Below are 17587 nucleotides of genomic sequence, written 5' to 3'. Positions count from 1 at the left end.
ATATATCATATCTTCTTTATTCACCTATGGATGGACACTTGGATTGCTTCTATTTCTTAGCTCTTGTGAATAATGCTACGATGAATCTAAGGGTGCATATTTCTTTTCCAGTTAGCATTTTTATTTTCTTTAGGTAAATCCAGTAGTGGAATTACCAGACTATATGGTAATTCTTTAATTTTTTGAGGAACCTCCATACTGTTTTCTATGGTGGCTATACTATTTCGCATTCCCACCAACAGTACACAAGGGTTCCTTTTTCTCTACATCCTTGCCAACACTTATTTCTTGTGTTTTTTATTTTAGCCATTCTGACAAGTGTGAAGTTTATGGAAATAGTTTTAAGGATGCTTATTAAAATAAATCGCACAGTACTAATACTAACCTCACATGGTACCGGAAGTTACTGTGTAAACTGGATTTACCCTAAGGTGAATTACATCTTGAGTCATGTCCTAGACTTTATGTTTAACTCCTATCTTTACTATGTTCTAGATAGCTAAGACACTTGAAATTCCTAATCCTTGTCTTGTACACTCTGAAAAGTCACTAACACCCAGCTAGGGCTATTACTCTGTGTCTTTAAAGACACATGCTGCACTCTGAAAAGGTCTACTTTCCTCAAGTTTGAATCTTCTTTACTGGTCAGTATGTCTCAGTGGAGAATTACTGGCTTAAAGTGTTAATGCCCAAAGCAATCTATGATCTCTATTACTGAGTTGCACTCAGTAATGCAAAATTGACTACTGTCTTTTTAGAAATTGAATTATATAGAGAAATACTAATGGGCTTAGATTCCTAAAATTTCATTTACTTGATATTAACTTCAAAACAAAATTGAAGCCACTTGGTAATACATCTTCTTAAATATGTATCTTGTGGTGAGTGGTATTTAAGATGGTAATAGTTTCTTAATGAAACTTAATGAGTTTGTACACAAATATATCACTCATGTTTTATTAAGGTAAGTTGCATTTGAGAGATGGAATTTGGCTCTCATTTACACTTTATGAACACCATGTTCAGTCCCAAAGATTTTCCTCAGAGCATTCTTCATTTCCTTGTTCCTAAGGCTATAGATTAGAGGATTGCAGAGGGGTGTTATCACTGAATAAAATAAAGTAATGAATTTTTGAATTTTCACTGGGTGTCCTGATCCAGGACTAACATACATCACCATAATAGAGCCATAAAACAGGGTGACAACTGCCAAATGAGAAGCACAAGTGGAGAAAGCCTTGCGTTTGCCAGCCTGTGAGGGCATCCACAGCACAGTCAGAATCACCAGAGCATAGGAGCAAAGGATAAAGAGAAAGGTGCCAATAATGAAAATAGCATTGAAAGTAGAGTAAATGAGCTGAGTGATGGCATCTTCAGAACAGGACAGCATCATCAGTGGGACGGGGTCACATAAAAAATGGTTGATGGTATTTGGGCCACAGTAGGGCAACTGTGAAATGAGAACAACTGGGGTTAGGAAGAGGAAGAACCCACTCGACCACCCGAAGATGACAAGGCCAGTGTATAGCTGCTTAGTCATGATGCGTGGGTAATGGAGAGGATGACAAATGGCAAGGTACCTGTCAAAGGCCATGATGCAAAGGAAGAAGCCTTCATCATATCCAAAAGAGAAGAAGAAATAGAACTGTGTGAAGCAGCTCACAAAGGAAATGGACTTACTTGTAGAGAGGAAATTGGCCAACATGTTAGGAACAGTCGTGGTGACATAACATATTTCCAGAAGAGAGAAATTCCCCAAGAAGATGTACATGGGAGTGTGAAGACGCCGATCCCACTGCACAGCACAGACAATGGCTGCGTTCCCCATCAGAGTCAGGGTGTAGACTACTGAGAAGAGCCCAAAGTAGAGCAGCTGCATTTCTGGGCTTGAGGGAAAGCCCAGGAGGATGAAGTTGCTAACGGGGTTGGTGGTTTCTGTGCTGGACGCATTCATTGGTCTGGAAGACATGGAGATGACTTGGTAACAATTTTTTCCTTCCTAAGAATGCTAGTCTAGATATTAGGAAAGCCAAATTTTATGATTGTGAATAATTACTTATATTAATCTAGTCTTTCACCTGTTTGCTGGCACTTTTAATACTACATTTATGTGTATGTGAAGTTCTTTCAACAGTCTATGAGTATTTGATTCTTTTTTTTAAACCTTTTTAAAAAGATTTTATTATTTATTCATGAGAGACACACACACACACAGAGGCAGAGACATAGGCCAAGGGAGAAGCAGGCTCCATGTAGGGAGCCTGACATGGGACTCGATCCTGGGTCTGAAGGATCTGAAGGCGGTGCTAAACCGCTGAGCCACCTGGGCTGCCCCGAGTATTTGACTCTTTATGATTTCTAACTGACATAATAATAAAAAAATCAAACCAAGACACATTAAGAATCTGTTTAAATGTAGTGCCGCAACTGGACATAAACTAATATTCATTTTCATTTTCAGTTCCTCCAGGGTACTCATGGTGTTTTAAAGTGACAGTAAAATATACCTCTATCATTCCAGGATTTATGTTACTAGATGTATTCACACCAATGTTTAGTATAAAAAAAGGCTTCCTTTCCTTTTTAGGCAACTGAATGCACTATACACTGTGAGAAAGAGTCCTATACCCTGGCCTCTGAATTTCTCTGGCTAAATATTTCGATGTACTTCCTGTGTATATGTGAACTAGATATGCCAATTATGGCAATTGACCGGAGGGAGAGTAGCTGGTCTGAGTGACTGTGACCAAGTTCAGTGTGTGCTCCTTCCTAGTCAAGTTGGCTGCAAGAAAAATGGAAAAATAGTTTTGTTTTTATCTTCTATGAAAATAGAGGATTTTCATAGTCCTTTATTTTTTTAACAGCCTTTTCCCATATGTTCCTTTTTCTCTATTTTAGGCAGACCATTGGTATCTCTTTACATCTCACTAAGCGCATCTAGGCCTTTCCTATCTGGGAAAATTGAAACAAGCAACTTCTCACTGTTCTCTTTCTCTGGCTTCTCCATCTGAGATAATTGTTATTAAGTCAAAACTCAATTCTCCTATTTCTTTGGTATCTTACTTTGGTCTTTTACATTAAGCAAAGTAATTTATTCAAAAATATTTATTAAACTTCTTCATCATGTTAACTGGTCTTTTAAGTGCTGGAGGAACAGCTGTGGATATGACAGCACCTGTACTTTTAATTTTAATCAAGAGATTATCAATAAACAATATATTTTTTCCTTTCCTGGAAATATTTTTGTATTTTATAAGGAATATTTGATAAATCAAAGAAACCTTTTAAAGGGGTAACTCCAAGAGTTTCAGTCAAGGAAGTCCTGGATCTATTTGTGTAAAGATCAGACCTCATAGATGGGTGACTCTTTTATTTGCTCATTGTAATGGCATCTAGGTCGGAAAGATTACTATTTACAGGCTCTTATTGCCCTGAGATTGTATATATGCTTATAGTAAGTCAGATCAGTGAAATCCTTGACTCTATGAGTTTTCTTTTTTTTAATAATAGATTTATTTTTTATTGGTGTTCAATTTGCCAACATACAGAATAACACCCAGTGCTCATCCCATCAAGTGCCCCCCTCGGTGCCCGTCTATGAGTTTTCTAAAAACAGATTATTAATATTTTTAAAGAAATAATTCACTCATTCACACAGGGCTTTTGAGGAATCATGTCCACTAAAACCTTTCTGAAAGTTTTTTTAAATTATTATTGAACTATGGTTGACATACAATGTTATATTAGTTTCAGGCATGCTACATAGTGATTTGGACAGTTTTATACATATTGCAATGCTCACCACCATAAGTGTAGCTTTCATTTGTTACCAAACACATTTTTACAATATTATTGGCAATATTTCCTATGCTGTCTTTTCTATATTCCAATGGCTTGTCCTTCTGTCCTTTAAACATTCTTGTGGCCCTATTTACTCAGAACTCTAGTGTCAGCCATATCAATTCAATTATTTTATTTAGAGAAAGGTCATTGACAAAGGATTTGTTTCAAATCATTATTGATACTTACCCTTCTTGTTTTAAAATATTTCCTGGAGATAGTAATTGTCCAATGCCAGAGTTTAGGATATATCCTGTATATACAACAAAAACAACAGTAAAAACACAACATGGCTGAAAAGTTTTGTTACTTCAAAAAGAATCCACATTAGATTTATTTTTTTTAAAGGTTTATTTACTTATTCATGATAGACATAGAAAGAAGCAGAGACACAGGAGGAGGGAGAAGCAGACTCCATGCTGGGAACCCGATGCGGGACTCGATCCTGGGACTCCAGGATCACACCCTGGGCCAAAGGCAGGCGCTAAACCACAGAGCCACCCAGGGATCCCTGAGAATCCACCTTAAACCAGGGCTCATTACCATAATGGAATTGAAAAGTAATATTTGGGCTTGGGAAAGAAGCGATCTCCAGAAGAGAGATTTGCCATATGTACTCACCAAGCAACAAAAATTATCAAAATAAATCCTTATCTAGAAATGTGTTAGTTAATATACATCTTCACTTGAAATCCTAAGACTCTTTGTATATCTCTTATTGATCTTTTAGAGTGATATACAAACAGTGAGAAATATCCTCCAGGACTCAGGGAAACAAGGGAATTGATATTTTTAGGCTTCATTTATTTGTCAGCATCTCATTCCAATGAAATATTTGCAGTTTTTTCCAAGATACAGAGACATTTTCTATAAAATTATTTTTGCAAAATATTTGAGCACATGTGGTTCACATGTTATACAGTTTCCACTTACTCCTTGGATGAATGCTGAGAAGAGGGTCAGAGTCAAGACATAAAATATTACTGGAGCAATGGAGCATGGGCATTTCACTGCCCATGGAGCAACAGGCATGTGAAAGACTTCCAAGAAATTGGATGATCCATGGATTGCAATGAGGAACCCTACAAGATATTTCTTCTCTGGTTTCAAAGCACATGTTTATGGTCAAAATGAAAGCCCAGATGATGGTATTATATATGTCTATTTCCTTGTACCATGACCTTTCAGAATCTGGGATTTATCCTCTTGATAGTTTGAAGTATTTGTTCAAAAGAGGTGATATTTTTTGAATTTTCGCTTACATATAATAAAACACCAAATTTTAGTATTCTACAAGAAATGATCAAATATAGAACTTGATTCCTTCTTTTCTTTCTCCTCTTGTAGCCATGTACTGTTGAAGATTTTGGGGGACTAAGCAAGTCATAATAGGGATTGTCATAACAGCTACAATAGGAAACTCTATTGTTGGATTCTATTTTGAAGAAGAAATCATTCATTGATCATCAAATCTGTACTTGTAGTAGTTTGTTAGAGATATCTGAGGTGCATTTTGTGTAGAGCAGAAAGAATTGGCAGCTCAGACTTAAAGAAACAAAGGGTAGAATGGTAATTGTTAGGGCCTGGGGGATGAAGGAAATGGGGAGATGTTGGTCAAAGGGTACAAACTTCTAGCTATAAGATGAATAAGTTCTAATGTACAGTAAGGTGAGTATAGTTAACAACTATGTATTATATATTTCAAAGTCACTAAGAAAGTAGATTTTGAATCTTCTTACCACCAAAAAAAAAATGGTAATTATGTGAGGTGATGCAGGTGTTAACTAACCTTATTGTGGTCATCATTTCACAATATACAGATATATTAAATCATCCTGTTATAATGTTATACACCGTAGACTTACACAATGTTATGTGTCAGTTATATCTCAGTAAGGCTGGAAAGCATTGGAAACTCAAGAAATTAATTTAATTGTCATTCTGTTATTTCACAAATATTTATTGAATACTTACCATGTGCCAATCAATATTTAAGATCCCAGGGATATTATATGAAACAACCCTACGACTCCTGTCTTCATAGTACATCAATTCTTTTGGAGGGAGAAGAAAATAACATAAATAAGATAATTATATTGTAGTATTAGAAAATGTTGTGGATAGAAAATACATTATGGAGTGGAGTGATAATGTTAGAGTGGGGGAATTTCATGACTTTAACTAGGGTAGTAAGGAAATCCTCATAGGGAAGGTAACATTTAAACAATGTCTTAAAGTGAAAGAACAATTTTTATGGATCTCTGGGGGAATTGCATTTTAGGCAAAAAGAATAGTTAATCAAAGGAAGCAGAGGTGGAAGAAAGTGTAATATGTTGGAGAAAGAGCAGAGGCCAGTGTGGCAGTAAGGAAAGTAGTAGGACAAGATGGTAGAGAGATAACAGGTGAAGACAGATCCTTTAGGGACTTACAGGCTATTGTAAAAAGTTTAGTTTTCACTGTTTAGAAAAGATCAGTGGAGATATTTAAGCAAATAATAGAATGATCTGGCTTGAAGGTATTTTTAAAATTTTAAAACATGGTACCTAAATGTATGCACATTGTCATTACATAGTTCACTGAATTATTAAAATTGCATACACGCACTTAACTATCACCCGAGTGAAAGAACATTACCTCCCATCTCAGAAACCTCATTGTCACCTTTCCTGGCACTACTTCTTTCTCTAGAGTAACCTCTATCTTTACTTTAAATACCATCAATGTGCCTGTTTTGGGGATTTGGGACTTTCCCTCTTGATGATTTGACAATATTCGTTCAAAAGAGATAATTTTCAAATTTCTCAAAATTTCTCAAAAGAGAAGAGGTAATTTTCAAAATTTCATGCACCAACACCAAGTTTTCGATTTGCCTGTTTTTTAAATGTAGATAAATGAAATCATACAGCATCTATTTTGTATCAGGAATCTCTTACTCATAATTAAATTAATCTGTGATCTTTCATATAACTGTAGTGCATTTATTTTTATTGCTATATATTATTCCTTTGTGTGAGTACCACATCTCCACCTTACTGTTGGGACATTCGAGTTGTTTCCAGTTTGGAGGTATTATGAGTAATGCTGCAATAAGTAGTAACCTACATATATCTTGGTGTGTGCTTACAAGAATTTATATTGTATGTATATAAAATTCCTGAATTCCAGGGAATGTATATATCCAATTATAACAGATACTGTCAAAGAGTCTTGCAAAGTGGTTGCCCAAATGTTTATTCTCATGAGTAGTATAATACTCATTATTCTGTGTTTTCATTTTGTTTTATATTTGTCCTTGGTTGTGTCAGTTTTTTTAAAAAAATATTTAGGAAAACACATCCTGTGCTACATTTGGATATATTCTTTTTTAAATAATGACTTTTCAAGAGTTTTAAATTATTGAGAATTTCTTATTACTTTAAGGTTGTTTTTTTATGATTTTATTAAGGACACACAGAGAGACTCTGTGAGAGACAGGCAGAGACATAGGCAGAGGAGAAGCAGGCTCCCTGCAGGGAGGCCAATGGGGGACTCGATCCCAGGACCCCAGGATCATGCCCTGAGCCAAAGGCAGATGCTCAATCACTGAGCCACCCAGTTTCCCTACTTTAAAGGTTTTAAAAATATATTCTGGGGGCACTTGAGTGGCTCAGTCAGTTAAGTGTCGGACTCTTGATTTTGGCTCAGGTCATGATCTCAAGGTCGTGAGATGGAGTCTCACATTGGGCTCTGCTCAGCACAGTCTGCTAGAGGTTCTCATCTCTCCCTCTCCTTCTGCCCCTCCTCCCCTAGTGCTTGTTCTCTCTCTCAAAATAAATAATCTTTAAAATATATATATACATTCTGAAAACAAGCTTTTAATAAGTTATATATATTCCAAATATTTTCTCCTATTTAATTGGCTTATTTTTCCAGTCTCATAATTTCTCTTTAATGAAAAGTTTAATTTGAATTTCAGTGTAGTTAACATATAGTTGTATATTTCGGTAATACAATATAGTGATTAAACGATTTCACGTATTACTTAGCGCTCATCAAGAGAAGTGCACTCCTTAATCTCCATCACCTACTTCACCCATCCCCCATTTGTCGTCCCCCCTCTGATAACCATCTGTTTTTCTCTCTGGTTAAGAGTTTGTGCTTTGCTGTTGGGGATTTACCCCAAAGATACAAATGCAATGAAACGCCGGGACACCTGCACCCCGATGTTTCTAGCAGCAATGGCCACGATAGCCAAACTGTGGAAGGAGCCTCGGTGTCCAACGAAAGATGAATGGATAAAGAAGATGTGGTTTATGTATACAATGGAATATTACTCAGCTATTAGAAATGACAAATACCCACCATTTGCTTCAACGTGGATGGAACTGGAGGGTATTATGCTGAGTGAAGTAAGTCAGTCGGAGAAGGACAAACATTATATGTTCTCATTCATTTGGGGAATATAAATAATAGTGAAAGGGAAAAGAAGGGAAGGGAGAAGAAATGTGTGGGAAATATCAGAAAGGGAGACAGAACGTAAAGACTGCTAACTCTGGGAAACGAACTAGGGGTGGTAGAAGGGGAGGAGGGCGGGGGGTGGGAGTGAATGGGTGACGGGCACTGGGTGTTATTCTGTATGTTAGTAAATTGAACACCAATAAAAAAATAAAAAAATAAATAAAAAAATTGGAACACACACACACACACACACACACACAAAAAAAAAAAAGTTTGTGCTTTGGATTGTCTCTATTTTTTTCTGCCTTTGCTTGTTTTTTTAAATTCTATATATGAGTGAAATTATATGGTATTTGTCTTTTTCTGACTGGCTTGTTAATAAACATAAACTCTTAATTTTAATGTTTCTAATTTATCAATCATATTTATTTATGCCTAATTATTTTTGCTTATTTCAAAGTTATGAAAATATTTTATTTTTTTGAAGCATTAATATCTTACTTTTGAATTTAAAACTCTGCAGTTATCCTGGTCATAATTTCTGTGTATGGTGTGACATATAGGCAAATTTCATTTTTCCACATGAACATCCATGTGACTTAGACATTTTTTTGTTAAACCTGTAGTCTACACCTGCTGTGTAGTCCTATTTTTATCATGAATTAAGTGTCCATATATGCATAGGTCGGTTTTCTGATTCTCTATTTAATTTCATCTGTCTCTTTGTACCTAATGTACCAGTAGCACATTCTGTTAATTACCATAGCTTTAGAATAAACTTTAATATCTAGTGAGGTAAATCCTCCCAATTTTTCTTCAAACCTGTGTTCATAATCTTTGCCCAATGCCTTTCCACATAAATTTGGAATCCTCTCATTAATTTGCACAGAAATTATTGCCGAATTATGATTGGGATTGCTTCAAATGGAGACATTTATTGTCATCTACACAATAATTACTATCACAATCCATGGACTTGGCATATCTTCCTATTAACTTTTGTCTTCTTGAATTTCTTTCTACCAAGTTTTATATTTTTCTGTATAGAAGACTTGCCAAATATATATATATATATAATTTCCTTTTTTTTTTTTTTTAGCTGACCCCCTCGTCCACTGTTTGTCATTATTATATTATAGAAGGACAGGGATTGTGAGGGAAATTTTAACATGGAAATCTGAGCCAATTTTTTAAATTCTTTTTTTATTGCTTTTTAAAAATTTTTGATTTAATTTTTTTTATTGGAGTTCAATTTGCCAACATACAGCATAACACCCAGTGCTCATCCCACCAAGTGCCCCCTTCACTGCCCCGTCACCCAGTCACCCCAACGCACCACTCACCTCCCCTTCCACCACCCCTGTTCGTTTCCCAGAGTGAGGTGTCTCTCATGGTCTGCCTCCCTTTCTGATATTTCCCACTCATTTTCTCTCCTTTCCCCTTTATTCCCTTTCACTATTTTTTATATTCCCCAAATGAATGAGACCATATAATGTTTGTCCTTCTCCAACTGACTTATTTCACTCAGCATCATACCCTCCAGGTCCATCCACGTCGAAGCAAATGGTGGGTATTTGTCATTTCTAATGGCTGAGGAATATCCCACTGTAGACACAGACCACAGCTTCTCTATCCATTCATTTGTCAATGGACACCGAGGCTCCTTCCACAGTTTGGCTATTCTGGACATTGCTGCTAGAAACATCGGGGTGCAGGTGTCCCGGCATTTCATTGCATCTGTATATTTGGGGTAAATCCCCAACAGTGCAATTGCTGGGTGTAGGGCAGATCTATTTTCACCTCTTTGAGGACCCTCCACACAGTTTTCCAGAGTGGCTGCACCAGGTCACATTCCCACCAACAGTGCAGGAGGGTTCCCTTTTCTCCACATCCTCTCCAACATTTGTGATTTCCTGCCTTGTTAATTTTCCCCATTCTCACTGGGGTGAGGTGGGATCTCATTTTAGTTTTGATTTGTATTTCTTTGATGGTTAGCTTGTGTATTTGAGTTCTTTCCAGTTTTTGGATGGATGCTTATGTTGCAGTGTATTTCCCCCTCAGGACTGCTTTTGCTGTATCCCAAAGATTTTGAACGGTCGCATCTTCATTTTCATTAGTTTCCATGAATCTTTTTAATTCCTCCCTAATTCCCTGGTTGACCCTTTCATCTTTTAGCAGGATGCTCTTTCACCTCCATGTGTTTGAGTTTCTTCCAAATTTCTTCTTGTGATTGAGTTCAAGGTTCAAAGCATTATGGTCTGAAAATATGCAGGGGACAATCCCAATCTTTTGGGGTTGGTTGAGACCCTATTTGTGACTCAGTATGTGGTCTATTCTGGAGAAAGTTCCATGTACACTTGAGAAGAATGTGTATTCAGTTGCGTTTGGATGTAAAGTTCTGTAAATATCTGTGAAATCCATCTGGTCCAGTGTATCATTTAAAGCTCTTGTTTTTTTTAGAGATGTTGTGCTTAGAAGATCTTTTATTTGCAGAAAGCACCGTGTTGAAGTCTCCCAGTATTAGTGTATTATCATCTAAGTATGTCTTTACTTTTGTTATTAATTGATTGACATACTTTGCAGCTCCCACTAGGGGCATAAGTATTCATGATTGTTAGGTCCTCTTGTTGGATAGATCCTTTAAGTATGATATAGTGTTGCTCTACATCTGTTACAACTGTCTTTGGATAAACTTTAATTTATCTGATATGAGAATGGCTCCCCCTGCTTTCTTTTGAGGACCATTTCAATGGTAAATGGTTCTCCAACCTTTTATTTTCATGCTGTAGGTGTCCTTATGTCTAAAATGGGTCTCTTGTAAACAGCAAATAGATGGGTCCTGCTTTTTTATCTAGTCTGAAACCCTGCGCCTTTTGATGGGGTCATTTAGCACATTCACGTTCAGAGTTACTATTGAAAGATATGAATTTAGTGTCATCATGATACCTATTCAGTCCCTGTTTTTGTGGATTGTTTCCTTGGACTTCCTCTTTCTTTTACAGGGCCCCCCTTAATATTTCTTGTAGAGTCAGTTTGGTGGACACATACTCTTTCAGTTTCTGCCTCTCTTGGAAGCTCTTTATCTCTCCTTCTATTCTGAATGAGAGCCTTGCTGGATAGAGTATGCTTCACTGCATGTTCTTCTCATTTAGAACCCTGAATATATCCTGCCAGTCCTTTCTGGCCTGCCAGGTCTCTGTGGAGAGGTCTGCTGTTATTCTAATGCTTCTCCTCATAAAGGTTATGGATTTCTTGTGTATTGCTGCTTTAAGGATATTCTATCTTTGGAATTTGCATGTTTCACTATTCAATGTCAAGGTTGAATGGTTTTTATTGATTTTAGGGGGGTATCTCTTTATATCCTGGATCTGAATGCCTGTTTCCCTTCCCAAGTTAGGCAAGTTCTCAGCTATAATTTGTTCAAATACAGTTTCTGGACCTCTGTCCCTTTCAGTCCCCTCAGGAACCCCAATTAAACATAGATTTTTCCTTCTGAGGCTGTCATTTATTTCCCTTAACCTATCCTCATGATCCTTTATTTGATTTTTCTCTTTTTTCCTCTGTTTCCTTCCTTGCCATCAACTTGTATTCTATGTCACTCACTCGTTCTTCTACCTCGTTAACCCTCGTCGTTAGGACCTCCAGTTTGGATTACATCACATTCAATTGATTTTTAATTTCAGCCTGTTTAGATCTAAATGCTGCAGTCATGAAGTCTCTTGAATCCTTTATGCTTTTTTCCAGAGCCACCAGTAGCTTTATAATTGTGGTTTTGAATTGGCTTTCTGACATTGAATTGTAATCCAAATTTTGTAACTCTGAGGGAGAGAAGACTTTTCTGATTCTTTCTTTTGTGGTGAGTTTTTTCCTTCTAGTCATTTTGCTCAGTGCAGAGTGGCCAAAAACAAGTTGTACTTGATAGAAGTGCAAACTCTTCTCACCGTAGCATTCCAGCTGTTCTCTCTTTAAATCTCAGACCGAATTCGTAGGTTTTCAGGATGATTTGAAAGTTATCTAGGTAAGCTGGTGGGGACAGGTGACTTGGGGACCCTACTCTTCTGCAATCTTGCCCCACCTCTGTCAATCTGAGCCAATTTTAAGAATGTTTGTGAAGTTTGTGGAGTGGTTTGTTGACCTTATTCCAAACTTGGCAGTTTGAAGTCAATTTCTCACCACCTCCCCCTTTATTCTATTTGGGGATCCCTTTACTAAACGAAGCAGTAAAATCAGAGAAGTGGGCAGGTCTAAGTTACTTCCAAGGCTACCTTGATATCCTAAGTCCCCAGAGTTTCTAGATCCTTTAGCCTTCTGGTTCCTCTCTATTCACCTGGAGTCCTCTCAATATTTTTTCCCTCCAGTTTCATTGAAAAAGAATTGACATACATCACTGTTTATGTTTAGGATGTACAGCATGATGGTTTGATTTACATGTTTGGTGGAACAATTACCACAATAGGTTTAGGTAAACTATCATCTCACATAGATACAATTAAAAGAGAGAAATTTCTTCTTGAGATACCAGCTCTTACAATTTATTCTCTTAAAAGCTCTAAGTCTCTAAGGTCTGTGAGTATTTTACACTTTATTTCCCCATACCTGGACTCAATACTTAACACATAGAATATACTCAGTAAATCTTTGGGAGAAGAATATATTAAAAAATAAATAAAAGAGTGAATGAATGCTTCAAAGGAGAGAAAGAAAATGGTGAGAAAGAGAAAATACATCATAGTACAGTATCTGAATAATAGACACTGACAATTTAGTTTTAGCACCTTTGAGTGTATTTGGGATGGGGAAATAGCATACATTTTGTCACTAGTAAGCCCATGGCTTTTGGAGTTTCTATGAGAATAATATGAACAGAATTTGGTTTTCAGGGTGGGATGTGGTTTCAGGATCAACAATACATTCATTTGAGCCTAAGATCATAAAGGCAGTCTAAGGCACATTGTGTTGGGGGATGAAATTCAAAAGGCAATTGAGGAAAAATTCAGGATATATTGATAGGGAGGCCTGGAAGGATATGGAGAAAATTAAAGACACAGCCATTGAAGAAATTAAGCTTGTTAAAATACACAGATCGGGTCATTTTTCTACACACAGGGCTGATAGTTAGAACACCTGGGAAGAAAATTGTTTTAGGGTGACAACTTTGAAGGCCTGAGACTCGCCTGCCTAAATCATTCCCAAAATCTCTTTTAATGCACTCTCATCCCAGAAATAACAACTTTATTGGATTTTACACTTATATAAAGTTTTAAAAAAAATCATTTTAAGTTGCATACCACTCTAGGACATTTGCTCTTTGACTCATTACTAAGCATGTATACTGTTCGAAAATTATATATAATTAAAATAACTATTTTAGAAAATCTAAGAAAATTATATACAATTAAAATAACTATTTTAGAAAATCTAAGAAATCTAAGCAAATATGAAAACATACAGGGGTGCCTGGGTGGCTCAGAGGTTGAGTGTCTGCTTTTGGCTCTGGGTGTGATCCCAGGCCTCAGGATCGAGTCCCACATCAGGCTCCTTGCAGGGAGCCTGCTTCTCCCTCTGCCCATGTCTCTGCCTCTCTCTCTCTCTCTCTTTCTCTCTCTGTCTCTCATGAATAAATAAATAAAATCCTTTAAAAAAAAGAAAAAAACAGAAAAAAAATTTAAAAAATTATTAATGACACTACTAGTCCTTTTATGGGTCACATAAAAATCATACTTTGTTACCTTTTCTTATTTTTACCATTCCCAATTTATTTCTAATCATACTGTAGCCATTTTTTGCATGTCTTTATAAAATTTTTTAAAATTAGTTTTTATTTTATTGAAGTATAGCTGATGCACAATGTTACATTATTTTCATGTGTACAACGTAGTGATTCAACTATCTTTATCTAATGTATAGAGATACATTATGCTATGCTCACCACAGGTGTAGTTACCATCAGTTACCATACAATGCTATTGCATTACTATTGGCTGTATTCCCTATACTGCAACTTATATCCCTGTGACTTATTCATTCCATAATTGTGAACCTGTATCTCACACTTGCCTTCACCCGTTTTGCATGTCTCTGTACTGCTTTTTTCCTTTGGCTCATAGAATTACTGGATCTTTGGTATTTCTATTTTTGATTTAATTTTTTGAGGAACTATCAAAAACTATTGTTTTCCATAGTGACTATACCAATTACATCCCCACCAATGGTGCACAAAGGTTCTTTCCCCCTCATCTTTGCCAATGCTTGTTATTTCTTGTATCTTTGATGCTAACCATTCTGACAAATACAATATCTCATTGTGGTTTTGGTTTGTATTTCCCTGATGATGAGTGTGTTGAGTATCTTTTCATGTATCTTTTGGCCATCCATATGCCTTCTTTGGAAAAATATTCATGGTCTATGCCCATTTTTAATCAGATTGGTTGTGTGTGGGTATGTGTGTTTGTTGAGTTCTATGGGTTCTTTATATATTTTGGATATTAACCCCTTATTGGACATATCATTCACAAATATTTTCTCCCATTCACTACGATGCCTTTTTGCTTTGCTGTTGGTTTTCTTTGCTGTGCAAACATTTTTTATTTTGGTAGAGGCCCCATGATTTATTTTTGCTTTTGTTTTCCTTGTCTGTGGGGACCTATTTAGAAAAAATGTTGCTAAGTCTGGTGTTAAAGAAATTACTACCTGTATTTTCTTCTAGGAGTTTTATGGTTTCAGGTCTCACATTTAGGTCTTTAATCCATCTTGAGTTTATTTTTGTGTATTGTGTAAGAAAGTGATCCAGTGTCATTCCTTTGCATGTAGCTGTCCAGTTTTCCAAGAACTATTTATTGAAGAGTTGCTATGCTATTTTATTTCTTTTTTTATACTATTTCTGTCCTCAGACTTATACACAGTATCCTATCTGCATGGTTTTCATTCTAATACACATAGGGAGAAAAACCCTTTAAAATCATAAAGCACTTAAGATATCAATTATTATTGTCTCATTACTTTTTTTTCAAGTAATCTTATTTCCAGGTCTCATCTCTGTTTCAGTACATTTATCCTTTTGTATTGAGTGGTACCAGGTGGTAGTGAGATAAGTTATAAAAACCTAAAACAACCCAAAAAGTCAGTTGTTGGGAAAAAATTATTTTCACAGAATCCTATTTAAGAATCAGATTTTCTGAGAAGACATTTTTTGATGAGCTCAGTTAAGGAACATTCTGAAATTGCAGAGTCTACATATAGAGAATAATTATTCTGAATAAGAAAGGTAAAGATGTTCTGGTTGTTCTAGTGGGTGATCAGAAAAGGATAAGGAAAGAAGAGAAAGAAGCAGACCAGGTACAATATGAAGGACTGGGTATTCAGCACAGTGGCCTTCCCTTGACTCTTCCTAACGACAACCTGTAGTTAGGTTAGTAAACCCTCACAAAACTGGAATGACTGTTTTTGTATAAAATGTTGAAGGGATGAGTCTCACTTCCAGATTGATGTGATCAAAATAAGACAGGTGATAGATTCAGGAGTGGGAGGAAAGAAGCACATTTGAACATTTTTGTATGGTATGTATGTAGGGAGATAGTGGTGGGTACTTTCGACCTCTGATCACTGTGAAACTGGGATGAGAGACAAATTTACTTATATCTGCAAAAGATAGAAGCTGGCCAGTTGACCTCTGGGTTATATATGATTTTTCTGCAAAGAGTCCCATGAATGTCTCCCATTTTCCTGTTTCCATGCATGACACATGGGAATATTAATACAATAAAGCCTAGTACAAATGATTTATGCAAGTTTTTATAAGATCTTATTTGCTATTTGCTTCATTGAGATGCATGTCTAAAAATATTCTAGGGAATATGGGAGACATATTTGCCTCTTGAATTTACTTAAGATATTTACCTCCTATAGTTTTATATCACTATATGTCCTACACACATATGAATTCTAGTTCTTGAAAGGCTGTTTTTGACCAAATCTCATAATCCTAAACAATTTTCTCAGGGCCATCTTCATCTCCTTATTCCGGAGGCTGTAGATCAAGGGATTAAAAAGTGGAGTCATCACAGAATAAAATAAAGTCACAATTTTCTGAATCCCTGCTGGATTGCCTGCTGTTGGGCTCACATACATCACCATGATAGAGCCATAGAACAGAGACACAACAGCAAGATGGGAGCCACATGTGGAGAAGGCCTTATGCCGGCCTTCTGCTGAGGGGACCCTCAGCACAGCTCTGATAACCAGAGTATAGGAGCTGGTAATGAAAAGGAAGGTGGAGAAAATGAGGACTGAGTTAAAGACGGCACAGATGACCTCAGTAGCAGTAGCTGGCACACAGGACAGCTTCATAAGGGGCCCTGGATCACATAAAAAATGATCAATTGTATTAGGACCACAAAAAGGAAGTTGAGAGATAAGGTAAACTGGGAGGAGAAAACAGGAGAAGCCACACACCCAGCACCCGGCTCCTATTCTGATGCAACGCTGAACAGTCATGACAGTGGAGTAATGCAGGGGCCTGCAGATAGCAAGATACCTGTCAAAGGCCATGGCAGACAAGAAGAAGGTCTCAGTGGTGCCCATGGAGAAGAAGAAGTAGAACTGGAGGAAGCAGCCATAGAAGGAGATGGTACTGGTCTCAGATAGCAAGTTGGCTAGCATATTTGGGACAGTAGAAGTGACATACCAGATCTCCAGGAAGGAAAAATTGGCCAGCAGGATATACATGGGGGTGTGGAGATACTCATCCCACCACACTGCAGAGATAATACACAGATTTCCAGTTAGTGTCAGGACATAGATCACAAAGAAGAATGAGAAGAGGAGGATCTGAATCTCCCAGGGACAAGGGAATCCAAGAAGAATGAATTCACTCACAGAGTCAGAGTGGTTATTTTCGACTGGGTTTTTCATTTTTTTCCCCTCTTCAAACTGCAATAATAAGACATTAACCACGTTATAAATGACTCTACAGAAGTTTTCTCATTAAGATATTCTCTAAGTTTCTTTACAATTCAATGGGCAGCACCATTTTAGATTATGTAAAGATTTTCAACACTCTTTGCCCCAGTGATATTGGTAGGAACTAAGGAACTTGGGAGTGCAAATGCTTGTTACAGCTTTATCATCATGATTACCAGGCCCATCATGGGCCATTAAACCCCTGGCTTTGTTTTATGTCCTCAGCTACATAAAGTTAAGGTAGATGCTCTCTTGTCATTCAGAGGCTTTCAACCAAGTTCAGAAACATCAACTTTTAGTCAACGATTGCTTACAGCAAGGCCAGTTGTGACATTTGTGTGTCCTCTTATTT

General features: G+C 36.8%; 2 protein-coding genes across 2 annotated transcripts; both read right to left on the bottom strand.

Moving 5' to 3' along the window:
* Positions 1-1000: 1000 nt before the first annotated feature.
* Positions 1001-1954, bottom strand: LOC112654280 (olfactory receptor 11G2-like). The gene has a single exon (XM_025438669.3). The coding sequence runs from the start codon at positions 1952-1954 to the stop codon at positions 1001-1003; it is 954 nt and encodes a 317-aa protein (XP_025294454.3).
* A 14264-nt stretch (positions 1955-16218) lies between these two features.
* Positions 16219-17160, bottom strand: LOC112654279 (olfactory receptor 11H6-like). The gene has a single exon (XM_025438668.1). It carries the CDS (start codon positions 16999-17001, stop codon positions 16219-16221), a length of 783 nt encoding a protein of 260 aa, XP_025294453.1. The 5' UTR covers positions 17002-17160.
* Positions 17161-17587: the final 427 nt, after the last annotated feature.

This window comes from Canis lupus, chromosome 15 (genome assembly GCF_003254725.2).
Source record: "Canis lupus dingo isolate Sandy chromosome 15, ASM325472v2, whole genome shotgun sequence".
NCBI lineage: Eukaryota > Metazoa > Chordata > Mammalia > Carnivora > Canidae > Canis > Canis lupus.
This window is presented reverse-complemented; position numbering and strand designations above follow the sequence as displayed.

Bases quoted from the DNA above. Each gene is read 5' to 3' on its own strand.
- LOC112654280 (XM_025438669.3), bottom strand. From the start codon at position 1,954: ATGAATGCGTCCAGCACAGAAACCACCAACCCCGTTAGCAACTTCATC.
- LOC112654279 (XM_025438668.1), bottom strand. From the start codon at position 17,001: ATGTATATCCTGCTGGCCAATTTTTCCTTCCTGGAGATCTGGTATGTC.